Genomic DNA, 26,895 nt, shown 5'->3' with positions numbered 1-26,895 from the left:
TGGATGAGTAATATTCCACTGTATACATATACACCACATCTTCTTTATCCAGTCACCAGTCGATGGACAATTGGGCTGTTTCCATAGTTTGGCTATTGTAGATAATGCTGCTATAAACATCGGGCTGAATGTCTCCCTTTAACTTAGTATTTTTGTATTCCTTGGCTGAATATCTAGTAGTGCAATTGCTAGATCATAGGGTAGTTCTATTTTTAACTTTTTGAGGAACCTCAATACTGTTCCCAGAGTGGCTACACCAGTGTGTGTTCCTACCAACAGTACATGAGGGTTCCCCTTTCTCCACATCATCGCCAACACCTGCTGTTTCTTGTGGTGTTGAGTTTAGCCATTATGACAGGTAACTCATGGTAGTTTTGATCTGTATTTCCCAGATAATGAGTGATGTCAAGCATCTTTTTTTTTTTTTAAGCTTAAGTAATCTACACCCAACATGGAACTCAGACTCACAACCCTGAGACCAAGAGTCACATGCTCTGCAGACTAAGCCAGCCAGGCACTCTGAGCATCTTTTCATGTGTCTGTTGGCTATCTGTATATCTTCTTTGGAAAAATGTTTATTCATGTCTTCTGCCCACGTTTAATTGGATTATTTGCTCTTTGGGGGTGTTGAGTTTTATAAGTTCTTTATATATTCTGTATACTAAATAGGAATCACTATATTTAAAAGAAAACTCCACACAATCCCTATCAGAATCTCATATGACTTCTTTGTAGAAAGAAAGTGACAGGTGACCTCAAAATTCACATGGAAACTTAAGAGTCCCAGAACAGCCAAAATAATCTTGAAAAAGAACAAAGTTGGGGGGCGCCTGGATGGCTCAGTCGGTTAAGCGTCCAACTTTGGCTCAGGTCATGATCTCACAGTTGGTGAGTTCTGTGCAGACAGCTCAGAGCCTGGAGCCTACTTCGGTTTCTGTGTCTCCCTCTCTCCCTTCCCCTCCCCCACTCATGCTCTGTCTCTCTCACTCCCAAAAATAAACATTCAAAAAAAAGAAGAAAAAGAACAAAGTTGGAGAACTCACACATCCTCATTACAAAACTTACTACAAAGCTACAATAAACAGGAGTGTGGTACTAGCAAAAAGACAGACCTGTGACCACCATAACATAATTGAGAATCCAAGAATGTACCCATAAATCTATGGTTAATTGATTTTCAACAATTACACCAAGACCATTCCATGGTGAAAAAACAGTCTTTTCTACAAATGGTACTGAGACAACTGGATATCCAAATGCAAAACAATGAATTTTAACCTCTGTCTACAAAATTAATTTAACTTAAAATGAGTCAGACAAAATTAATTTAATTTAAAATGGATCCAAGGGGGGCCCTGGGTGGCTCAGTCAGTTGATCGTCCAACTCTTGATTTTGGCTCAGGTCATGATCTCAGGGTTTATGGGATCGAGTCCTGCATCGGGCTCTGCATATTCATGCAGAGCCTGCTTGGGATTCTCTGTCTCTGCCCCTCCCCTGCTCTGTTTCTTTCTCTCTCAAAATAAATAAACAAACAAACAAACAAAAAAGGATGGACCATAGCAAGTGTTGATGCTGCTGTAGAGAATTAGAGCCCTCACAGACTGCTGATGAGGATATAAAACTGTGCAGTCACTGTGGCAAACATTCTAGCAGTTCCTCAAATGGTTATCTCCAACTCAGATAACTAGAGATTCACATGAAGCATGAGAAATAACAGGCCGCCTTGTACACTCTGCCCAGTGTATGAGTTTCCCAGGTTGCTGTAACAAAGTACCACAAACTGGGTGGCTTAAAATAAACTTGTTTTTATCTTTTCACAGTTCAGGTCAGAAGTCCAACATCAGTGGGGCGCCTGGGTGGCTCAGTCAGTTAAGCGTCCGACTTCAGCTCAGGTCATGATCTCACGATTCATGGGTTCGAGCCCCGCGTCAGGCTCTGTGCTGACAGCCAGCTTAGAGCCTGCAGCCTGTTTCAGATTCTATACCTCCCTCCCTCTCTGACCGTCCCCTGCTCACACTCTCTCTCTCTCTCAGAAATAAATAAAACATTTTTTAAAAAAAGGAGAGAGAATACCAGTCACTGGACATAGGGTTCACTCTAAATCCAGGAAGATTTCATCCTGAGATTCTTTTTTTTTTTTTTTTTAAATGTTTTATTTATTTCTAGGAGAGAGACAGAGAGACAGTGTGAGCAGGGGAGGGCCAGAGAGAGAGGGAGTCACAGACTGAAACAGGCTCCAGGCTCTGAGCTGGCAGTCAGCACAGAGCCCGACGCGGGGCCTGAACCCACGAACCGCGAGATCATGACCTAAGCGAAAGTCGGACGCTTAACCGACTAAGCCACCCAGGCGCCCCGAAGATTCTTAGTAAGTTATATTGGCAAAGACCCTGTGTCCAAACAAGGTCACATTCTGGGGTTCCAGATGAACATGAATTTGGGAGGACACCATTCAACCCACTAATATTCACTTTGCCCCACTATAACATTTTCTAAAAGTACAGTATCATATCATAACCAGGATACTGAACTGGCACTGACATAAGCCAACAATCTTACTCAAATTTCCTCCCCTTTACTTGTATTCACACGGAAGCCACTGTGTTATGTTCTACACAACTTTGTCACTGTTTAGGTTCACCTACTACTATAGTCAAGATATTGAACAGCTCCAACACCATGTAATGTTTAAAGGATCAGTCTAGCTTTGGGGCAAAGAACAGACAGGGAAGATACAGCATGAGGGCAGAAAAACTAGGAAGACCAATGACAGGGTGACTGCTATCATCCAAGAAAGGCACAGTGGTGACTTGGATCCAAGTAGTGACACCTTTAGAGGGACAGTGGTGGCAGAACTGAGCTGCTGTCCTGTGGGAACAGCCAATGGGACTTTCTGATGGAAAGATGTGAGAAAGAGTAGAAAAAAGAATGATTCCTTGTTGGTATTTTTACAAGGAAGAAAGTAAATTTTTATACTGACTTGGGAGAACTTAACATATTTATGATGCCTAAGAACAAGAAGCGTCTTCCTTGGTTTGGGTCTTTTGTTTCGGGAGTGCTTTACAGTTTTCCTTATATAAACTTTGTACATCATCAAACTCACTTCAGAGTATTTTATCCTTTGTGATGGTGTTGTCAAGGGAGTTGCTGTTCTGTATATTTGAAGTCTACTGATGTTTATGTGTCAATCTTACACATAGTCCTTTACTGAATGATCCCCCATCTGCATTTCAGCGCAGACCCTCTTAGAGTTTCCAGTCATCTCACTCGCAAACAGTTATATTGTTTACTATTTATTTTCTAATTCTTTTGCCGCCAGTAGTTCTCCTGTCTGACTGCACTGCTTAATCCCACAAATAAAATGCTGAAGATGAGTGGCGATGATAAGCAACCCAGCTTTGTTACTAGGCTGCATAAGAGAGAGGAGGAGCTCCAGAGAGGGAGGGAGGAAGTGTAAGACAAAGAGATGGGGGTAGGATGCATGATGTAACCCAGACAGATTGAGAGCTTGGAAGAAGGTTCTGTCCCAACTGAACTCTGAGACAGCTGCTGCCCTTCTAGCATCCTGACTGTCCTGAGGTCCCAGGCTGGGGCCCTAACCACAGACACCGAGAGATCATTAATCTCTGCTGTGTTAAGCTGCTAAACTTGAGGGTATCTGTTATGCAGCATCAAATAACCAGCATGCTACCTTTACTACAGTAAATTCTGGCAAATTATGTCTTCCTAGGAAAGTCTCCACTTCATCTAGGTTTTCACATTCATTTGCCAAGAACTGTACAATACAGTTTCTTACAATTTTGTTATCCTGCAAAACAAGAAGACACTCAAAAACTAATATCAAAAAGAAATAGCAACTGCACTACTAGGTATCTATCCCAAGAAAGCAAAAATGCTGATTTGAAGGGGCACATGCACCCCAATGTTTATAGCAGTGTTATCGACAACAGCCAAAGTATAGAAAAAGTCCAAATGTCCATCGACTGATGAACCGATAAAGGAGGGGGTGTATATACACAATGGAATACTATTCAGCGATCAAAAAGAATGAAATCGGGGCACCTGGGTGGCTCAGTCGGTTAAGGATCCAACTTTGGCTTGGGTCATGATCTCATGGCTTGTGGGTTTGAGCCCCGCGTCAGGCTCTGTGCTGACAGCTGGGAGCCTGGAGCCTGATTCGGATTCTCCCCCTCTCTCTACACCTCAGCTATTCACACTTTGTCTCTCTCTCTCTGTCTCAAAAATAAACATTAAAAAAAAAAAAAAGAATGAAATCTTGCCATTTGCAACAAAGTGGGTGGAACTCAAGTGTATTAGGCTAAGTGAAATAAGTCAGAGAAAGAAAAATATCATATGATTTCACTCACATGGAATTTAACAAACACAACAAATGAACATAGAGGAAGGGAAGGAAAAATAAGATAAAAACAGGGAAGTAAACCATAAGAGCCTCAAATACAGAGAACAATCTGAGGGTTGAGGAAGGGAAGGAAGTAGGGGATGGGCTTAATGGGGGATGGGCATTAAGGAAGACACCTGTGATGAGCACTGGGTGTTGTATGTAATGAATCACTAAATTCTACTCCTGAAACCAACACTACACAGTATGTTAACTAACCTGAATTTAAATAAACAAAATTTTTAAATAAAAATAATAAAAATTAAAAATAGAATCTTGCTTAAAAGCCTCCAATTGGGTAAATTTGGTATAATTTAAACTCTAAAGAGAAAAAAGGCTAAAAAACGGATTGCAATATATTTAATAAACATGAATTCATTCTACAGTAATATCAAAAAGTGAGGGACACAACAGAGGAAAGTAAGTTACTCTTCAAAGAAGAGTGCCCAGAGGTGCCTGGGTGGCTCAGTCAGTTGAGTGATGGACTCTAGATTTCAGCTCAGGTCATGACCACAGGGTTGTGGGATCGAGGCTGCTTAAGATTCTCTCTGTGCTGAACGTGGAGCCTATTTAAGATTCTCTTTCCCTCTCCCTCTCTCTCCCCATCCCCTGCCCCTTTCCCCAGCTCGTGGGCATGCTCTCTAAAATTTTTTTTTAATTTTTTAATAAAAGAAAATAGGGCACCTGGGTGGCCTAGGGTTAAACATCCAACTTCATTCAGCTCAGGTCATGATCTCACAGTTGGTGGTTCAAGCCCCACATCAGGCTCTCTGCCGTCAGCATGAAGGCCACCTCGGATCTCTGTTTCCCTCTCTCTGTCCCTCTCCTGCTAGCGCTGTCTCACGCTGTCTCTCTCTCAAAATTAAACATTAAAAAAAAAGAAAAAGCCAGGGGGCCACTGGGCCTGAAGCATGAGCTGGGGAAAGTGGCAGGAAAAGATGGTAGGGCGCCCGGGGCCTGATGCCACACAAGGCCTTGCTGGCCCTGGTGAAGAGCTCCCAAGCCACAGGAGGTCTGCACGCACAGCACAAACACTATGCGGACACCTCGGCTGCTGAGCAGAGACGGCAGAGGCCACGGGAAAGCAGGCAGAAGAGGCGCTGCGGACCCCGGCACAGCCCTCACGGCAGGCATGAGGTGTACTCCGCAGGCAGAGCCAAGGTTTCTGAGGAACACCTCACGCACATGCAGCCCGTCACGACGGGACAAGTGGCCACAGGAGCAGGCTCAGAGCTCAGCGAGGGCTCCAGCTGCACCCGGGGTTGAAGGTGCCCGTCAGCCCTTCAGGACTTAATACACCCCCGAACCTGGAGCTGGCAAAGGGGAGGCTGGGGCCGACACAGCACTGGCTTTTCAGAGGTCTTTCAGATTAGGGACACAGAACAGGGGGACCTGGATGGGGCCCTGGAACACGTGAGTACCTAGAAGACAGGCTCCAGAGGAAAAGTCCTACAAACACGACAGAAAATAGACCTGAGAAGGTAGGCAAAACCAGAAAAGTGAGGGTTCTGGAAGCCCAAGGAAGAAAACTAAGCGCTCCTTTTTTCTTGAATTACTATATCAAATGCTGTCAAGAGGTCTAGTAAGATGAAGGCTAAGAACCAACCAAGAGACTTGGCAAACCTAGGTTAATGGTACCAACAGCCTCAAAGGGCAGGGTGGCAGGCATGTAGTTCCTGAGAACAGCAAAGCGAAGAATGAAGTCTGAGTCACTGGGATTTAATTTATAGAAAAGTAAAGAAGCACATGAACACAAACACCTCCTGTTTGTTAAGCCAGGGTGACAGAATATGCAAACTAAAAAGCAGCTAAGAATCTAACGTTCCAGAGCACCTGGGTGGCTCAGTCGCTTAAGGGTCCAACTCTTGATTTCAGCTCAGGTGATGGTCTCACCACGCGTGAGTTTAAGCCCCAAGTTGGGATTCTCTCTCTCCCTCTCTCTGGCTCTCCCCCACTATTTCTCTCCCTCCCTCCCTCCTTCTCTCTCTCTCTCTCTCTCTCAAAATAAATAATAAAATAAAAACTTTAAAAAAAATAAAAGTAAAGAGTTTACCGTTTCAACACACGTCTATGCTTAGGAGTTCCGTGGCAATGCCGGGCCGGAGCCGAACGCCCATGGCCACACTCAGCCTGCAGGCCTGCAGACGCAAAGACAAGAGAACTGCAACGCGCACCCCACACGGTTCTGGCGGCTCTGACTCACACGCGCGCACCTGGGCTCCCCCGAGCTCCACAGCTGGGCAGCCGCTGGCAAGTCTGCTTTGCAACTGCTGCCGAGTCTCTCCTCCTAATAACTCGCTCCTCTTATCCACAAAATGGGGACATTCCTCCAGACTTCCACTAAGTCCTCTGACTCTTGAGCCCTTTCCCTGGAGAGGTCATCTCTCATCCTCTCCCCTAGATTACAGGACTCTCATCCTAGCTGTCCCAAAGTTAACACAAACTCCACATGTTCTTCAGGCTAGGGGAGTACTGACCGAGAGAAACACAGGATGAGCCTCGAGTATAATTATAAATTGTCTAGCAGCCAAATTTAAGAAGTAGAAATGGAGTAATCACTTTTAATAAACCCTACTTACCCCACACGTATCCAAAATATTATCATTTCAACATATAACCAACATGAAATAATTAATACTAAAAAGAACACAAAATATCTCAGTAAATCTCTGTAATCCAGTGTACATTTTACACAGCACATCTCAGTTTGGTGTACATACACGTCAAGTGTTCAAAAGCCACAGGGGTGCTATGGTCAGCTTGTTGGGAGATGCCGGCCATCTCTCCACTCCAATCTGTACACGTGCAGAAGCCAACCCTTCTCCAAGATTCCATTTGGAATTCTGAGCAAGACATCTGCGGCATCAGTCTATAGCAGGAATGAACACACAGGAAGCTTCCTTTAACCACCCCAAGTGGTTAAGCATTCCCTCTTTGCTACTTCTGCAATATTTCTCTCTCTCTTTTAAACAGTTATCAAACTGTAATTGTGTGTGTGGTTCTCAAAACTAGAATACAAGAATCTCCATAGGGACAAGGCCCCATGTTTATATTCAGGTGGCTCAGAGTTCGAAACTGACACACAGAATGCAAACGCATTAAATGTTACAAAAACAAACTACTGAACAAACACTTGGAAGGCAGTTAGTTCCAAAAGATTAACCCTAGGACACCACAGAGGGGGACAAAAATCCATAAGCCGATTTTGGCTTCTTCTTTTTCATTAAGTTCTACAACATTTACCGATCACCTATAATGTGCCAGATAGGGGCGCCTGGGTGGCTCAGTCGGTTGGGCGGCCAACTTCGGCTCAGGTCAAGATCTCATGGTTCGTGAGTTCGAGCCCCGTGTTGGGCTCTGTGCTGACAGCTCAGCTGCTTCTGATTCTGTGTCTCCCTCTCTCTCTGACCCTCCCCTGTTCATGCTGTCACTCTCTCTCAGAAATAAATAAAACACTTAAAAAAATTTAAAATGTGCCACATAATAGTCAAGGTGTTAGAAACAAATAAAAGTTGGGGCGCCTGGGTGGCTTAGTCGGTTAAGCATCCGACTTTCGCTTGGGTCATGATCTCGCGGTTCGTGGGTTCGAGCCCCGCGTCGGGCTCTGTGCTGACTGCCAGCTCAGAGCCTGGAGCCTGTTTCAGTCTGTGACTCCCTCTCTCTCTGACCCTCCCCTGCTCATGCTGTCTCTCTCTCTCCTAGAAATAAATAAAACATTAAAAAAAAAAATTTTTTTTTTTTAAAAAAAAGAAACAAATAAAAGTTAAAGCCCTACCTTCAATGAAGTTATGGTCTAACCATTAAAACAGTAACAAAGAAATAACATATAATGCAACCAGTAAGTAAAACAAAGTATGTGGGGCGTCTGGCTGGCTGAGTTGGTAGAATATCCAACTCTTGATCTCTTGGTCATGAGCTCAACTCCCATGAGAGGTGGAGAGATTACTTAAAAAAATAAAAAAATAAACCCCCACAAAGTATGTGTCCTGACAAAGGATGGGGTGCTTTGGAAGCATAGGGAATATATCCCCATCAGAGGTCAGCAAACCAGAGCCTGCCACCTGAAAGCCTGAAAGCCAAAGATGTTTTTGTTTTAAATCATAAAAATCACCTAAAACTCAAATACCAATGTCCACACACACAGTGTCACACAGCCAGGCTCATCTGTCCACACGTGGTTGCGGTCTGTTTTCATGCTACGAGGCAGAGCTCCGCAATAACAGGCAAATGCACCTATGCTGAGGTCTACTCTGACTGGACATTTTTGCCATCATAACTAGTGTGTACCTATCACATCAAAAGAAGAAGAAAAATGAATGGTGGACTTTGCAAACCATGCTTTTAACCCACAGATTACAATGGCAAAGCACTGTGCTGATTGTGCAGACATCCTAACCAGAGTAAAAAAATAAAAATAAAAAAAAAAAAGAAGTAAACATCGGCATGACAGACAAAACCAACTCACAATTTCAGGAAAGCAATAATCAGAAAAGTCAGAAAATTCTAAGCTCAACAAACTCCAAATAAGATAAACTCAAAGAGATGCTCACCTAGACACATCATAATTAAACTGCTGAAAGCCAAACGAGAATTCTGAATGCAACGAAAGAGGCAATTCATAACATCCTCGGTTCGATTAGTAGCTGATCTCTCATTAGAAACCACAGAGGCCAGAAGGCAGTGGGGATGACACACTCAAAGAGTTGTAAGAATGTCAACCAGGAATTTTACACACACCAAAGTACTTTCATAAATGAAGAAGAAAAAAATTTTAAATTTTTTTTAATGTTTCTTATTTGTTTCTGAGAGAGAGAGAGAGACAGTGTGACCAGGGGAGGGTCAGAGAGAGAGGGAGACACAGAATCTGAGGCAGGCTCCAGGCTCTGAGCTGTCAGCACAGAGCCCGACACGGGGCTCAAACCCACGAACCGTGAGTTCATGACCTGAGCCGAAGTGGGACGCTTAACTGACTGAGCCACCCAGGCACCCTTTAAAGCATTTAATATACACAAAAGGGAGGATTTGTCACTGGCAGTCCTACTCTATAAGAAATATTAAGAAAGACTAAATATAAAAGATAGTATAAATGTACTTTTAATTGTAACTGTTGTTTTCTCCTATATGATTTAAAAGACAACAGTATAAAGCAATAATTATAACTGTCGATCTGTGGATTGGCATACAATGTACAAAGATGTAATTTGACAATAAGAGCACAAGAAGGACAAAAGAAATGGAGCCATACAGGAGCAAATTTTCTGTATAGTTTTTAATAAAACCAACATTAATCCAAACTAGACTGTCATAAGTTAAAATACTAAATTTGTTTCCCCAAGGAAACAAAAGCATAATCAAACAATGAAGGAAGCAGCGCCTGGGTGGCTCAACTGATGAAGCGTCCAACTTCAGCACAGGTCATGATGGCAGTTAGTGAGTTCGAGCCCCTCATTGGGCTATCTGCTGTCAGCACAGTGCCTGCTTTGGATTCTCTGTCCCCCTCTCCCTCTGTCTCTCCCTTGCTTTTTCTCTCTCTGTCTCAAAAATAAATAAAACATTAAAAAAAAAGAAGAAGAAGAAGATGACAATGGGGAAAGTTAAATGGTACACTGGAAAATATCTATTTAACACAAAAGAGGGGCACCTGGGGGCACCGGGATGGCTTATTGGGTTAAGAATCCGACTTGGGCTCAGGTCATGATCTCACGGTTTGTAAGTTCGAGTCCTGCAGCGGGCTCTATGCTAACAGAGCAGATCCTGGAGCTAGGTTCAGATTCTGTGTCTCCCTCTCTTTCTCTCTGCTCTCCCTCCCTTGCTCGCACATTCTCTCTCTCAAAAATAAAAATAAACATTAAAAAAAAGAGGGGTACCTGGGTAGCTCAGCCAGTTAATAAGCATCCAACTTCAACTCTGGTCATAATTTCATAGTTCATGAGTTTGAGCCCCACATCAGGCTCTGCACTGACAAAGAGAGCCTGCATGGGATTCTCTCTCTCCCCCTCTCTCCCTGCTCCTCCCCCCACTCATGCTCTCTCAAAATAAATAACTGTAAGTAGGAAAAAAACACACACAAAAGAACATAATGGAGGAACAGAAGAACGAAGACTTAAGATATACAAAAAATAACCACCAAACTAATAAAGCAAATCTTACCTTTTCAGTAACTACACTAGATGTAAATGGATTAAATATTCAAAGTAAAAGGCAGAGACTGAGTGGATAAAATATAGACAGATTGATAGATATGATCCAACTGTATGCTGTCTATAAGAGACAGATCTTAGACTAAAAAATATGAAGAAATAAAAAGGGGCAAATAGAGCTACAAAGAGAAACCACAAATTAGAACCCGAAAGGCTGCGTGGTTAACAGACAAAATACGCTTTAAAACAAGAACTATTACTAGAGACAAAGAGGGACATTTCATAATGATAAAAGAGTCAAAATAACAGGTAGGTATAACAACTATAAATACACACACAACTAACAACAAAGCCTCAAAACACAGGAAGCAAACATGGATATGACTAAAAGGAAAAGAAAATGCAAGAATACCAGGAGACTCCAAAACCCTACTGCCAGTAACTAACAGAATCACTCAAGAGACAACAAGAGAGAGATTCCATACCACAGACCAGCTCCATCTAACACACAAAAACAACCTACCTAAGGACTACACTGTACACATTCTGTTCAGGCACTAATCAAACACTCTTCAAGACAGAACATAATCTGAGCCATTTTTAAGAAATTAACTAACTGAAACAAAATGAAGTTAAAGCATGTCTTCTGACTGTAACAGAATTACATTAAAAACCAACAAAACAGGGAAATCTAGGAAATACCTAAATACTTGGAAGTTAAACACACTTCTAAATAATCCATGGGTCGGGGCTCCTGGCTGGCTCAGTTGGTACAACACATGATTATTAATCTCAGGGTCATGAAATTCAAGCTCCACGATGGGCAAAGAGCCTACTTAAAATAAAGAATTAAAAAAAAATAAAAAACAGGAGCAGTGCACTTGGGTGGCTCAACAGGCTGAGCAACTGACTCTTGCTTTTGGCTCAGGTCATGATCCAAGAGTTCATGATCCAAGCCCACATTGGGCTCTGCTCTGAGCATGGAACCTGCTTAAGATTTTCTCTCCCTCTCTCCCCCTCTGCTCCCTCTCCATGGACATGCACTCGCTCTCTCTAAAAAAAGAAAAAGAAGGAACATGGACACCTGGATGGTACCGTCGGTTAAACGTCTGACTCAAGATTTCAGCTCAGATCATGATCTCATGGTTAAGACCAAGCCCCGTGTCAGATTCCACACTGAACATGGAGCTTGCTTGAGATTCTCTCTCTCCCTCTGCCCCCTCCCCAGCTTGTGCTCACTCCCTCTCTCTTAAAAGAAAATAAATAGGGGGCGCCTGGGTGGCTTAGTCAGTTAAGCATCCGACTTTCGCTTAGGTCATGATCTCGCGGTTCGTGGGTTCGAGCCCCGCTTCGGGCTCTGTGCTGACTGCCAGCTCAGAGCCTGGAGCCTGATTCAGAGTCTGTGACTCCCTCTCTCTCTGACCCTCCCCTGCTCACGCTGTCTCTCTCTCTCTCTCTCTCTCTCCCAGAAATAAATAAAAAACATTAAAAAAAAAAGAAAGAGAAAATAAATAAAAACGTTAGAAAAAAATAAAAACAAATCATCCATGAGTCAAAGATATCAAGGGAAAACAGAAAATATTTTGAACTGAAAAAAAAAAAAGAAAAAGAAAATACAACATACCAAACTTTATAGGAAGGAGCTTGTTTTAGTTATCTAGGGCTGCCATAAAAGAATATCATAACTGGATAAATTAAAACAACATAAATTCATTGTCTCACAATTCTGGAAGCCAGACATCCAAAATCAAGGTGCCAGCTGAGCCATACTCTCTCTGATGGCTCTAGGGGTCTTTCTTGTGCCTCCAGCTTCTAGGCATTTGCAGGCAATCCTTGATGTTCCTTACCTTGTAGGTCCCCTCCAGGCAGGCCTGCCCTCACAAAGCACTCTTCTCTCTTATGCGGGCACCAGTCACATTGTACTGGGGACCATGCTATTCTGAAATTCATCTGAACTCATCTATAATGGCCCCATTTACAAATCTGGTCACATTCTGAGGTGGGGGGGTGGACAGGACTTCAACATATCTTTCTGGGGTACACAAATCAACCATAACATAAATTAAAAAGTGCTTTGAGGGAAATGTATAGCTTTAAATTCCTATATCAATCAGAAGAGAACTCAAACTGAGATCCTAAGCTTCTACCTTAAAAAAAAACTAGAAAAAGGGCAAATTAAACCCAAAACTAGCAGAAGAAAGTCAAAATAAAGATTAGAGTGGAAACAAGAGAATAAAAAATAAAGAACATCAACAAAATGAAAAATCACTTCTTTGAAACTTCAACATAACACAAAACTTTGACTAAACTGACCAAAAAAAAAGAGAGAAAAGACCCAAATTATTAATATCAGAAATGAAAGAGGGAATATTACTACTCACCCTCTGGAAGAGAGAGAGAGAGAGAGAGAGAGAGAGAGAGAATTATAAGGGAATACTATAAGCAACTGTAAGCCAATAAAGTAGATGAAATGAACAAATTCCTAGAAAGACATGAAACACCAAAATTAACTTAAAAAATAAACCCTGAATAACAAGTAAAGAAATTAATAATGAGGGGCACCTGGGTGGCTCAGTCAGTTAAGTGTCTGACTTCAGCTCAGGTCATAATGTTGCAGGTCATGGGTTCAAGTTCCACATTAGGCTCTGTGCTGACAGCTCAGAGCCTAGAGCCTGTTTCAGACTCTGTGTCTCCCTCTCTCTCTACCCCTCTCCGTCCGTCTCCTCTCTCTCTCACCAAAAGTAAATATTTTAAAAATTTTTTTAAATTAATAATGAAAAAACTTCCAATAAAGAGAAGCTCAGAACCAAACTGCTTCACAGGAGAATTCTACGAAACATTTAAAGAACAAATAACACCAATCCTTCACACTTTCAAAAAATAAAATACACTTCCCAACTCATAGAGCCATTATTACCATGACACCAAAAACTCAAAGACATCAAAAAAGAAAAACTACAGACCAATATAATATCCTTTATGAACTGAGATGCAAAACCCCTCAACAAAATACTACTGAACCAAATGCAGCAAGATGTAAAAAGATCAGATACCATGACAAAATGGATTTACTGCAGAAACATAGAGTTGTTTCAACATGAAAATCAACATAATACACCATATTAACAGAACAAGGGACAAAATTGTATGATCAACCTCAACAGATACAGAAGCACTATAAAACCCAATATCCCTTTCTGATTAAAAAAACAAAAAACAAACACCCACTTAACAAATTGGGAATAGAAGGGAACTTCCTCATCCTGGTAAAAGGCATCTACGAAAACTCAAGGCTAACATCGTCCTTGATGGTAAAAGACTGCAAGCTTTCCCCTGAAAACAGAAATGAGAGAGGTGGGCTGTTTTCACCACCTTCATTCAACTTTTTAATGGAGGTTCTATTTTTCTTCACTGTAACAGCAATCAGGCAAAAAAATAAATAGAAGGCACCCATATTTGAAAGGAAGAAGTAAAACACTTGTATCTCTCTTCCCAGATGCCATGTTCTAGGGCAGCTGACGCTTGAATAACACAGATGGTCAGGGTGCCTGCCCCAGTGCATTGAAAATCCACATAGAACTTCCGACTCCCCGAACACTTAACTAAAAACCTACTGTTGACCAGAAACCTTACCAAGAACATAAACAGTAAATAAACAGATTTTGCATATCATACACTGTATTGTTACAATAAAATAATGTCAGAGAAAAATATCCAGAAAATCATAAGGAGAACACGTTAGAGTACTGTACTGCATTTATCAAAACAAGTCTTGGGTAAGTGGATGACACAGTTCAAACCCATGTTGTTCAAGCGTCACTAACACGTGCATTTTTCTGTTATGTGCCATATGTTAATAAAATCCTCCCAGAAACTCTCTTTAGGTTTTGGCTAAATGTCTTCCTGTTATTGAATCTGTTTAAGGTATGAGGACCGAAATTAGAGAACCATAATGGCAAATTCTAACAGACCACCTCTGTAAGAGAAGGAAAACAGAAGAGCCAATGAGCCAGAGGTAGGGGAACACTTGATCTTGACCTTTCACCAGCCCATAAGACAGCTGACATTTTGTTTGACTCTAGTGTTCAAGGAGCTCACAAAACACAGGCCAAGGATGAGCAAGCAACCAAGACTCTCTAACCCTACATACAGCCTTGGAATCTGACAGAAGACTTAGACTCCAAGGACAGAAATCAGTTTACCAGCCCATCAGTTTAACAACCAGCCTAGCAAACAAATTTTCAAACTACACAAGACAGCCCTCTCGGCCTTTCTTAGGCAGCACTTATTAGGAAGCAACGGGGTGTCAGACGCTTTCCATGTAATATCAAGACTGTCCCTCTATTGAAACTAATGTAATATTGTGTGTCAAATATACTTCAATCAAAAAAAATTTCTTTCTCATGAGTTGTACTTCCCTGTAACCAAGCAATTTTTTTGTATAAGTACTCCAAATAACAAGTGAAGAAAGACTGCCATTTTGCAGTCTTCTTCTTATGATTCTGAGCAATAAATACCAATGATTATTAACATCTGCAAGATGACCAGACTTATTACGCCTAATTTAAAAAACCTCAATACTAGTTACAAAGTATTCTTGCTTAAAAAAAATGTTTTTAAAAGACAAACCTAGGGGCCCCTGTATGGTTGAGTTGGTTAAGCTTCAGACCAGCTCAGGTCATGATCTCACAGTATGGGAGTTTGAGCCCCACACTCACTGGCTGTCTGCTGTCAGAACAGAGGCTGCTTTGGATCCTCTGTCTCCCTCCCCATCTCTCTCTGCCCCTCCCCCTGCACCTGAGCTCTCTCTCAAAACTAAATAAACATTAAAAAGCAAGAAATGGCTAAAAGAGCAAAAAAAAAGTCATAAAAAAAAAAAGACAAACCTACATCTGATGCAGCCTCTAGCACTGGTCTGTCCAACTGACAGATAACGTGAGCCACAGGCATGAGCCACTGCAGAGAATCTGAAATTCTCTAGTAATCTCATTTAAAAAAAAGACTTAGAGGGGAGCCTGAGTGGCTCAGTCGGTTAAGCGTCCGACTTCGGCTCAGGTCATTATCTCATGGTTCAATGGTTCAAGCCCCACATCAGGCTCTGTGCTGACAGCTCAGAGCCTGGAGCCTGCTTCAGATTCTGTGTCTCCCTCTCCTCCTCTCTCTTTCTCTCCCCCCACCTCTCTGCCCCTCCCCCACTCACACTCTGTCTCTCAAAACTAAAACGTTAAAAAACTTTATTTTTTATTTAAAAACAATTTAATGTTTTTTTATTTATTACTGAGAGAGAGAAAGAGACAGCATGAGCAGGGGACGATAAGAGAGAGAGGGAGATACAGAATCCGAAGCAGGCTCCAGGCTCTGAGCTGTCAGCACAGAGCCCGACACGGGGCTTGAACCCATGAACCAACCAAGTGATCATGACCTGAGCCAAAGTCGGATGCTTACCCAAGCCACCCAGGCTCCCCAAAAAAGTTTTTTTTTAAGGAATTAGAAACACAAATTATTTTTAATAATCTTTAACCCAACATATGCAAACTGTTGCATCTCAACATAAAATCACTATTTTCTAAAGTATTAACGTGATACTTTACGTTGTCTTTTTCACACTAAGTCTTCGAAATCCTGTGTGTTTTCTGCACTTACAGCACACCTCAAGTCACACTAACCACATTTCAACTTCTCAAGAGCAGCACAATGGCTATCATACTGGCAAGCGGCAACTCCACATCTTACATATCTTAAAGATCTCCAGATCAGACAGTAAATATAGAGAACAGAGGAACATGTTAAAGAACATCACAACAATGCAATTAGCAAAATCAAGATTATGGAAAACTTTGGGACAAATGAACCATTATTTTCAAAACAACTGCAAGAGAAAAATAAAGATTTAAGAGAAATCTATCCAGGGCAATGAACAGATGATATTTTGTTCCTAATTTGAAATAAGAAATGTTTATAAACAACAACAACAAAAAAGAAAAAAGAATAGTAACTGCGTATTTATTGACTGAAATATTTATATTAAGTGAAATATTCACAGATGGAGTGGGAACTGTCCATGAGGTAAATGTTGATGCCAGGCAACAGGCACACAAGGCTCACTCTACCACCAAATCTACTTCTAAACAGGTTCGAAAAAGTTCCATAATAAAAAATCTAAAATATCTACACACGTACCTGCTTATATAGGTTCAATAACGATAACACTGGCGGCCTGCCAAGAGAACTGAGTAGCTAGGGCACAAAGGAGAGGGATGGTTCACTTTATACAATTATTTTTTTTAATCCCTAGCCATGTCAACTGTCTACTCTACACACAAAAAAATAAATGTACACGTCTATGTACCTTGACTCAATCCACTGGCCTCTGTGCCTCCACCACGTCAACAGGCCTGAGCCTGCTCGCTGGTCCCCTGCTTCCTCTCTGACCTTTCTTCAATCTAACCCCCACACAGCAGCCAGAGTCATTTTTTCAAAACCGCATTCTGTGCCTAAAATCCTTCAATGACTGTCTACACTGCTTAGGAAACCACCAACTGGTTACCAAGGCAACAAGACCCTTTATGACCCTGCCCTGCCCTTCCAGCCTCACTTCATGCCACTCGCCCCTTCTGACCTACTAATTCCACCCTGTACCAAAGGATGCAGACTCACCCAATTCATGATCTAGGAAACTGGGGCATCCTTATAACACACACCATGTGGCTATTAGAAAAGTTAAAGATACGGATGCACAGGAAATAACATACAAATGAAGAGAATGAAAACAGCACATACTCACTGATTACAACCACTTTTAAATATGAGCATGTGCATTCACAAAGATCAGAAAAAATAGATGACAAATATTTGGCGCTTTTAGTTTCCAATTTCCTGAATTTGTTAAAAATGACTTTTTTTTTTTTTTTTTTTAAATGTGCAGAGTGTGCTTCAGCACTCCGATTCACACCTCACCTCCTTTAAGACCTGAGCTAACCCAGCTTCCTCGTGGGCCTTTCCCAACATAGATCTATCTGGCTGCAGTGATCAGTGCAGTAGCACAGGCTTTTTCTTGTGTACTTTTAACTGATTCCATCTCATTTCCTGCTTGGTAATATTTGCTCTACCACATTTTTACATTTTAAGAAATCAGGGGCTGATCTCAAAAACTCATATATTCTCTTATACAATACCTAGAAATAGGACTTCATAAATAGAAGTTCACAATAAATGCTTACAGACCCTGTGGAAAACACATTTTAAATATATTTTGCTCAGAACTTACAAACCTACTGTGATGCCTGGGTGGCTCAGTTGACTGAGCCCCTTCTTGATTTCAGTTCAAGTCATGATCCCAGAGTCTGGGATGGAGCCCCACACATCAGGCTCTGCGCTGAATGTGTAAACTGATTAAAATATTCTCTTTCTCTCTCTCTCTCTCTCTCTCTCTCTCCCTCTCTCCCCCTCCCTCTGCCCCTCTCCCCCGCTTGCTCCCCCTCTAAAAAAAAAAAAAAAGAAAGGAAAGAACATAGAAACGTATTAAATAGGGACGCCTGGGTGGCTTAGTCGGTTAAGCGTCCGACTTTCGCTTAGGTGATGATCTCGCGGTTTGTGGGTTCGGGCCCCGCGTCGGCTCTGTGCTGACTGCCAGCTCAGAGCCTGGAGCCTGTTTCAGTCTGTGTCTCCCTCTCTCTCTGACCCTCCCCTGCTCACGCTGTCTCTCTCTCTCTCCTAGGAATAAATAAAACATTAAAAAAAAAAAAAAGAAACATATTAAATAAAAGTGAGATGCAAAAAGCAGTCCAAAGACTTTCTAGGTATAATATCAACCAAAAGTGATACAATCAGGGAAGTGACCTCTGATCTAGAAAGACACCATTCAAAGGAAATGCCACCTTCATGGGGCGCCTGGGTGGCTCAGTCAGTTAAGCGTCCGACTTCGGCCCAGGTCATGATCTCGTGGTTCGTGGGTTCGAGCCCTGCGTCGGGCTCTATGCTGACAGCCAGCTCAGAGCCTGGAGCCTGCTTCGGATTCTGTGTCTCCCTCTCTCTCTGACCCTCCCCTGTTCATGCTGTCTCTCCTTCTCTCTCAAAAATAAATAAAACATTAAAAAAAAAAAGGAAATGCCACCTTCACAGTTTTCAAAATCCCATCACTTTGTTTTTGGTGGGTTTTTTAGGTTTATTTGTTTAGAGAGAGAGAATGCGCATGAGCAGGAGAGGAGCAAAGAGAGGATCCCAAGCAGGCTCTGTGCTGTCAGTGCAGTGCCTGATGTGGGGCTCGAACTTACGAACCATGAGATCAACACCTGAGCCAAAATCAAGAAGCTTAACCAACTGAGCCACCCAGGTACCCACTGTTTGTTGGGGGTTTTTTGTTCTTTGGTTTTTTTTTTGTTTTGTTTTTTTGTTTTTCAGTTTTATTTATTAGAGCACCTGGGTAGCTCAGTTGAGTGTCCCAACTTTATCTCAGCCTGGAGCCTGCTTCGGATTCTGTGTCTCCCTCTTCCTCTCTACCCCTCCCCGACTTGCACTCTGTCTCTCTCTCTCTCTCTCTCTCTCTCTCTCTAAAATAATTTTTTGAACGTTCTTTTAAAAGTTTTCTTTATGTAAGTAATCCTACACCCAACATGGAGCTCAAATTCACAACCCAAGATCAAGAGTCACATGTTCTTCCAACTGAGCCGGCCAGATGCCCCAAAATCCAAAACCTCTAAAGAGATTTTTTTTAAGTAAGTGAAAATAGTAGAAGTTAAATTACAACAGAACAGTAAATGGGAGGACCGTGATCTGCTGAGGAAGCACCGTTAACACGAAATCAAACCACCTACTTACTGTAAGGTAAATGCTTGCATTAAACGTGGTAAATACAATGAAATGCCTAGCATGAAGTTCCTAAAGAAAAGAGCCCACGCCTGGGCGGCTCAGTCGGTTAGGCCTCTGACTTCGGCTCAGGTCATGATCTCACGGTTCGTGGGTTTGAGCCCCGCGTCGGGCTCTGTGCTAACTGCCAGCTCAGAGCCTGGAGCCTGTTTCAGAGTCTGTCTCTCTCTCTCTCTCTGACCCTCCCCTGCTCACGCTGTCTCTCTCTCTCTCCTAGAAATAAATAAAACATTAAAATTTAAAATAATAATAATAATAAATAAATAAAATAAAAAAAGGGGTGTGGGTGTAAGAATCCATGTAGAGAGAGCATTGGACTTGGATCTCCAGGCCCCTCCTACACAGTCAGGCAAGAACTCCTCACTGATAGCCACAGAGACCAGAGGGCCAGCTCTGTAAAACTCTACCAGAAGTGTACCACACTTGGGGAAATTGGGACAAAGCAGGGAGACTAGGTAAAGGCTATGTACTGAACCATGGGAAGACCCACCCCTTCCTCCTGCCCTTTAACCTAGCTCCAGAATCCAGCTTAACACCAACAAGGCAAGAAAGGGGAGGAAGCTTCTCTGAGGAAGCCAAACCAGGAGATGGTAACGTCTGGAAGAGAGCCAACAAAAAGTCAGTCTTTACCCTCCACTGAAGCCACAAGTAAACAAGCCCCCCAAACACTCAGACCTCCATTTTTAGGACTTTATTCTCAAAGGTGAATAAACACCCCAGGATCACCAGACATTGGAAGAAGTTTTCCAGAATGAAAGAAGATCAAAAAACACAACAGCAAAGAGGAAAGCAAGAGTAACAAAATATCAGGAAACAATAATTTTAACATAATTTAAAAATTTTTTTTAATTTCTTTAATGTTTATTTTTTGAGAGAATGAGAGCGAGCGAACAGGGAGGGATAAAGAGAGAAAGAGAGAGAGAGAGAGAAAGGGAGGAAGACACAGAATCTGAAGCAGGCTCCAGGCTCCAAACTGTCAGCAAAAAACCCAACGCAGGGCTCGAACTCACGAACCGCGAGACCATGACCTGAGCCGAAGCCAGAAGCTCAACCGACTGAGCCACCCAGGTAGGTGCCCCTTAAATACAGTTTTAAATTTTTTTTAAGTTTATTTTGAGAGAGAGTGGGAGAGCAGGAGCGGGGGGGGGGGGGGGAGAGAGGGAGAGGGAGAGAGAGAGAGAGAATATCCCTACCAGGCTCCAAGTTGTCAGTGCAGACCCAACCTGGGGCTCAATCCCATAAACGATGAGATCATGACCTCAGCAGAAATCAAATCAAAAGTCAGATGTTTACCCAACTGAGCCACCAGAAAACCCTACAGTTAAAACTTTAAAAATAAATATTTTAAAGGACACCTTGGTGGCTCCGTCGGTTAAGCGGCTGACTCTTGATTTCTGCTTGGGTCATGGTTTCACAATTTGTGGGACCGAGCCCCACATCAGGCTCCAGGCTACTGGCCTGGAGCCTGCTTAGGATGTGGGCTGTCTCTCCCTCTGCTCCTCCCCCATTTGCACATACTGTCTCTCTCTCTCTCTAAATATAAAAACGTAAATTAAAAGCTTTAACCGTACTCTAAGAAATTTAACTAAAATTAAGCAGCCACTGTATACATTAAACAAGAACAGGAGTCATTACAAAATGAAAAGAGAATAAAGAACATGTAAATAAGAAAAGAGAAGTTAAAAATTCAGTGAAAGAATTGGGATGCTCAAAAATGCTCCCAAAAGGCAGAAAAAGGTCAAGACATGACAAGAAAAAAAGCTTTTAAAAAACAAGAGACTAAGTACAGAAACTATAACATTCAAGTGATTGGTAGAAAATAAACTATCTCAAATATATTATACAAAGTTTCCTATAAACAAAAGAACATCGAACTCCAGATTTGGGGCTACTTAATGCCCTGGATGATAAATGAATGCCAAGCCCAGCCAAACTTACTCTTTAACAGTGGTGGTAGAATAAGTATGTTTTCAGTCGTGCAAGTCCGAAAAGTCTGCCCCCCAAAAAACTCCTGGGAAGCTACTGGGGAATGTGTTCCACCACCATTAGTGAGTAAATACAAAGAGGGGAGGCAGTAGACATAGGGAAAGGGGGTCATTACTGAAGAATGAGAGGAAGAATTCCAGGATGAGAGTGTGCACCAAGCCAAGAGACCAAGTGCATCCTGACTTGGGCAGGGCGACTCAGGGACTCGGAGCACGGAGGAACTGAACGGTGATCTGACTGGACTAAAACTAAACTGGAGGAAACTTAAATTGAGAAACATTTTACAGAATGGAAAGTGCAAGAACGTTATTCTGAGGTTCAAAGGAAACCAGGCAAATGAAAAACAAGGCAATTATTAACTCCACGGAAGAAAAAAGGCTGCAAGATATACAAAAAAGAAAAAAATACAGAGTGCCTGGTGCTCAGCAGGTGGAGCACGTGATTCGTAGTCTCAGGGTCGTGAGTTCGAGCCCCACACTGGGTGTAGAGATTACTTGAAAGTAAAATCTTTAAAAAAAGAAAAAGAAATACAATTGTAGTTTACTACCCCGCTCGGTGTGGCACAATAATGACCTCAACAGACTGAGAATTCTGGATGTGAATCTAACCAGGATTCTAATTTTTACAAATGAGAGCCAGAAAGTATGAGAGAAGTGAAGTCGTCATCTACAGTCACTGGAAGCCCTCCAGCTAAAAGGTGACATTCCTGGGTCAAAAGCCTTAAGTCAAGTGCACTGCCCTGTGCTCTGGTCCTAGGCAACCCTGAGTATACATTAAATCCCAAGAACCCCCACATACTAATCAACAAAATGGGGGCAGGGGATGTACTCCACTATTCTTTAGCATGAAAAAGTGGTGACTCTCTTTCTAGGTCAAGGAAAAGAGAAAAGAATAAGCATGCAATTTGGTAAGTGTCAAGTGTTCACTTTGCTGGTGTAATCATTTGGCAACCCTGATCCGGTAACCACTGCCCAGATTTAGTGGCAATAGATGATCCTGTGCCTTCCCACTGTCCAGGAAACCCCTTACCCTATACGCACCTCCATAATAAACATTTTAAATCATGAATCTAAACCCAGAGCTTTTGTTGACGAAGGAACACCGAAGACACAGCACATGTTTAAGTGAACACAGGCTCTGGAGCCAAATTCCCTGCATCCATCTCTGGCATGAGCTCTGAAACCCTGGGATGCACTCTGCCCGTTTCTTCACCTGCAGATAGGAACAGAGCAGTACCTACCTCAGAAGATCGCTGTCGGGCCTTAAGGAGTGAATTCATGCAAAGCACTATAGCAGGACTGGACACAGGTAAGGGCTTAGTGAACACAGGCTGTCATTATCAGTGGCTCAGTCAAACTCTCTATTCAAGGCTGCCTGTGGAATGAGAGCCGTCTGGGGTCACCTGCTCGTCAATTATTTATTAAAAACCTACTATGTGCCAGACACCAAAAAAGTGTGAGTACTGTAACTGACTAGCCCAAGTCATTCAATCTCTTCTAAGTCTTGTTTTCCTCATCTGCTAAATAGGAAATAATAGTACCTGCTGCACAGAGCAGAGAAAGCTAAATGAGAGAACTTACCCAAAGTAAGCAAGTCACAGTGCCCCGAGCCACGGCAATCGCTCAATACGGATCACCAATCGTTACACATCTCTCCTGCAAACCGGGAGGGGACTTTCAGAGTTAACTAACTTACCCCCTTGTTCCAGGGCCTAATACATTCCTTGAAAGTATGGTAGGAATCCAATTAGCACTCCGTACACTGAATTTTAAAATCTCCTGCACCCTCCCAGTTTACTTAGTATCAACAATCCCGAAAACGCAGGAAAGAGAAATAAAAAGACCACCCATGACTTTGCACCAGGTTATTGTATCAGCTCCTTACTACACCTTTGCTTTTTGATCTTCAGAAGTCTGCGCATTTGTTACCACGCATGGGAGTACTTTCAGAGAACAACTTTTAGATCCTCACTTTTTCCCAAACTGGCCCCTTACGTCGGCCCGCAGACCGCACTACTGCATTTCCACGGACGCGCTGCCTCTGCCTGCCTTTTCCCTTCCGTGGGAAGCCAGGGCTCCGTCTCCCAAGAGTTTGGCTTCCGTGCTGCTACCAGCTAGGAAACAAACTATCCTCGAGAATTAGCAAAAGGGAAGGCTAAACAGCATTTACAAGAGAATGGAACTTTTTACATCCAAAGCCCGTTCAGGCAGTTTGTTTAGAAATAAACTGAAGTCGTGCATTCCTGCTTCTGACAGCCGCCAGGGCTGGGCAGCATTGTCTGGGGAGAAGCGCGCCGGGCCGGCCAACTTTTCGTTAAAGACGGTGCCATCCTATTCGGAACAAAGTGAAAGGTCAGCGGGGCGCAGGAGAGGCGCCGGGAGCGGACGGCCTCGCCTCGGCTCGCGCCGCGAAGTTGGCCGGCTCGCCCCACTTTCCCTTTTGTCCTCCGCCCCTTCGGCGGGGCTCCCGGCCGAGGCCCGGGGCGCGCGGGGGCGGCGGCGCGGACGCGGGCGGCCGGCCCTCACCGCGCGCCCCGCCCGCCGGCCCCAGCCCGCCGGCCGCCCCCCGCCCGCCGGCCGCACAAAGCGCGCCCCGCGCGGCGCGGCCCGGACGCCGGCGGCCTCGGCCCGGCCTCGGCCTGAGGCGCGGCGGCGGCGGCGGCGGGGAGGCGCGGGCCCGCCCGGCCCCCGCGGGCTCGGCGCCCCCGCTCGCGCCCGCGCGCCCGCCCGCCCGGAGGCTCCGCGCCCGCCGGCTCCGCGCCCGCCGCCCCCGCCACCGCCGGCCCGCCGCCCCACTCCTCACCTCGGCATCGGCGGCGGCCATGGCCCGGGCCCGCAGCGTGGCCCCGCCCCTCCCGCGCGCCATCGCCCCGCCCGCGCCTCGCGGCTCAGGGCGGGGCGGGGCTGACCGCGCGTGTCTGCGCCTGCGCCCGCGCCCGCACCTGCGCACTGCGGCCCGGCGTGCGGCGTCCGTGGCGCGGGCCTGCGCCGGCCGGAACCGACGGGCGCGGGCCGGGTAGGGGGCGGGGCCGGGCGCAGCGGTCTTCCGGAGGTGTCGCGGCGGCCGAGCGTCGTCCTCCGGTTTTGGCAAATATCTTTTCCTTCTACGTGGGCATTCTGGTGGGCTGGCCGAGGCGAAGAAGGACCCCTGACCTCTAACCCCGGACACACATTGATTCCGTCGGCCTTCTCAGAAGGCGGATCCTGACTTGCGTCCTAGGGCGGTGCCCGGGTTCGAGGGTATTCCCGGCTTGGTGGGGAGGGTCTTGGTTGGGAGGAATGCCCACGTAGAGGGCGTTTGTGGCCTGTGCCCTGAGGTGGGGGTGCCCTGCTAGGAGTGGATGCCGGCGCACAGCCGAGAAGGCTGCCCCGACGGGAGGAGGGGAATGCTCCGATGGGAGGATTGCCCCAGCTTTGGGAGGTGCCTCAGTGAAGAGGCCTGCCTCCGTTTGGGGTGCTTCTGTTAGGGGAGGCGCCCTGATTAGGGGTAATGTCCCAGGTCGTGGGTGCTCTGGCCCGGGGCCATTTCTTCTGTGGGAGAGTATGGTCTGATTAGGGAAGGTGGCCCGCTAGGAAAGCGTGCCCTGGAGAGGACAGTGTTGTGATTGGGAAGGCTGGGGGTTGGGTGGGCATTGTCCCAACGAGGAAGATTGTCCCCCGCTGGGGATGGGGTGCTCCAGTCAGAGATGTGCCCAGTCTGGGCAGCCTCCCTGATCACCCCGAGCTCCTTGAATCGGCACCTACCCAGCAGCCTGCCACCCAGCTTTTCACGGAGATCTCTGCACACCGAGCCGCCTTCATGGACAGCGTCCCATAAACTGGCTTCACCCTCTCCCGCTCCCCCCCCCCCCCCCCCCCCCCCCGCTGCTCTCCATGGCCAGACTGATTTATCATCCTCTGGGAGTTGAAGAAAGATGTATAGACTGAAATTGGGGTGCTCTGGCCGGCCTTTGCAACAAGAACTGAGGAGGCCTTGAGTTGAAGGCTAATCTACCCCCACCACCTTGCTCATGGGGGGCTCACTCTCATGGGACTTCAAGAAAATCTCCCTACCAAGGTGGGCACTGACAGTCCCACAGGTGCAGAGGAAGTGGACATGGACGACTGTAAGTACCTAGGAAATCTTCCTAGGTTTCTTTGGGGCAACCTAAGTCAGCTCTTAACAGGCTTGAGACCCCATGACTGTTTGGAGCCTCATGACTGGAAGCTCAGGAGTAGTCATGACCTGTCCGTCCCAACCTGAGCCCCCTTCACTCATACCTAACTCTCTGGCACCATACTCTCCAGCTCCACTCCTGTCGCTTCCCTGAAACGCTTTTTATCTCAGGTTTCTGTGTGGCTCAATTCTCTACCATCCCTGGTTCTCAAATACCACCTCTTCAGGAAAGCCTTCCCTTGCCTCCCTACTGAAAACAGTACTGCACCCCAGAACTTCCTTGCTTTATTTTACTCCATGGCACTGCACTGCTATATCGTCTGTCTTTCCCATTAATATGTAAGTCCGGTCAGGGACTTTTATCTTGTGCACCCCAGTACTTATAACAATGCTGGGCATGCAGGAGACAAAATAAGTGTTAAGGGAATAAGATGTGGAGAAGAAATCCTTTACCAGGCAAATACTGACCATAAGTCAATGTGTCAGAAGTAGGGTATTCTGGTGTCAGCCCACCCCACCCTATGCTTGTATGGTCACTGATGATTTATGTTAAGTGGTTTTTCACACGTGCCTCTGCAGAACTATCACTGTCAGTCCTGAGAGGCAGACTTCTTACCCGTGTTCTCAGTGAGGAAACCAAAGCAAAGGACTTGAGTGCCTTTCAAGACCACCTGACTGCTAAAAGGCAGAGATAGGATTGAAACCCAGGCACATTTTCCAGTATGAGGCTGCCACTAGCAGTTGGTTTACAGATGATCCTCTTTGTGACATATTTTGAGCTTTTCTCCAATGTTTATCCTCTCCTTGTCCCACAAATAGTAACATCTGAGCTGGGCGCATGGCTGCCTGACTAAAGAGCATATTTCCAACTCTCAAGGGTAGCTGGCTGGATGTTTGCACAAGTGATAGAATCTACTTCCAAGCTTATAAACCGCCCCCCCCAAGAAGTTAAGAGGTGCAGGCCCAGTAAGTTGGGTGATGGTGAAATCTGGAATGGCCACCTTGGACCCGGGGCTGGAAGCCTCAACTTGAGAATGACAGCTATGTCACCAGGCCCAAATCTTGCACTTCTGGACCCTGGAGTGTACAAGAAGTAAATGGGGGGAGGGAGGGGGGGGCTCAATAAGTCCTCTCATAATCTCATACGTGTATTATAGATTAAGGTAACAGACACCTATCCAAAGTCACTCCCTCACCATATGGCAGATAGAGAATTTGAACCCAAAGTCTCATCTTAACCCCACCTCCATTGTTTCCTAAAGCCCAGCCCACGATCGCTGGCCCCGTTGGGCATTCACAGGCCCTCCCCTCAGCCGTGGAACATCTGCAGATGTCCCTTTGGTAAATGTTGC

At 44.6% G+C, this 26,895-nt stretch overlaps 1 protein-coding gene across 8 annotated transcripts in view; it reads right to left on the bottom strand.

Moving 5' to 3' along the window:
* The window catches only part of EHMT1 (euchromatic histone lysine methyltransferase 1), a 147,263-nt gene extending 123,025 nt beyond the window's left edge, over positions 1–24,238 (bottom strand). For 6 of the 8 annotated variants that reach the window (XM_039220783.1, XM_039220790.1, XM_039220789.1 and 3 more), the window contains exon 1: positions 24,191–24,238. In XM_039220783.1, coding sequence (XP_039076714.1) covers positions 24,191–24,211 — 21 coding nt within the window. In that variant the 5' untranslated portion in view covers positions 24,212–24,238. The remainder of the gene's footprint in view (positions 1–24,190) is intronic. The other 2 variants (XM_039220784.1, XM_039220787.1) reach the window with 2 other exon arrangements.
* Positions 24,239–26,895: the final 2,657 nt, after the last annotated feature.

Source organism: Hyaena hyaena, unplaced genomic scaffold (genome assembly GCF_003009895.1).
Source record: "Hyaena hyaena isolate Hyena2069 unplaced genomic scaffold, ASM300989v1 scaffold_911, whole genome shotgun sequence".
NCBI classification, from domain to species: domain Eukaryota; kingdom Metazoa; phylum Chordata; class Mammalia; order Carnivora; family Hyaenidae; genus Hyaena; species Hyaena hyaena.
This window is presented reverse-complemented; position numbering and strand designations above follow the sequence as displayed.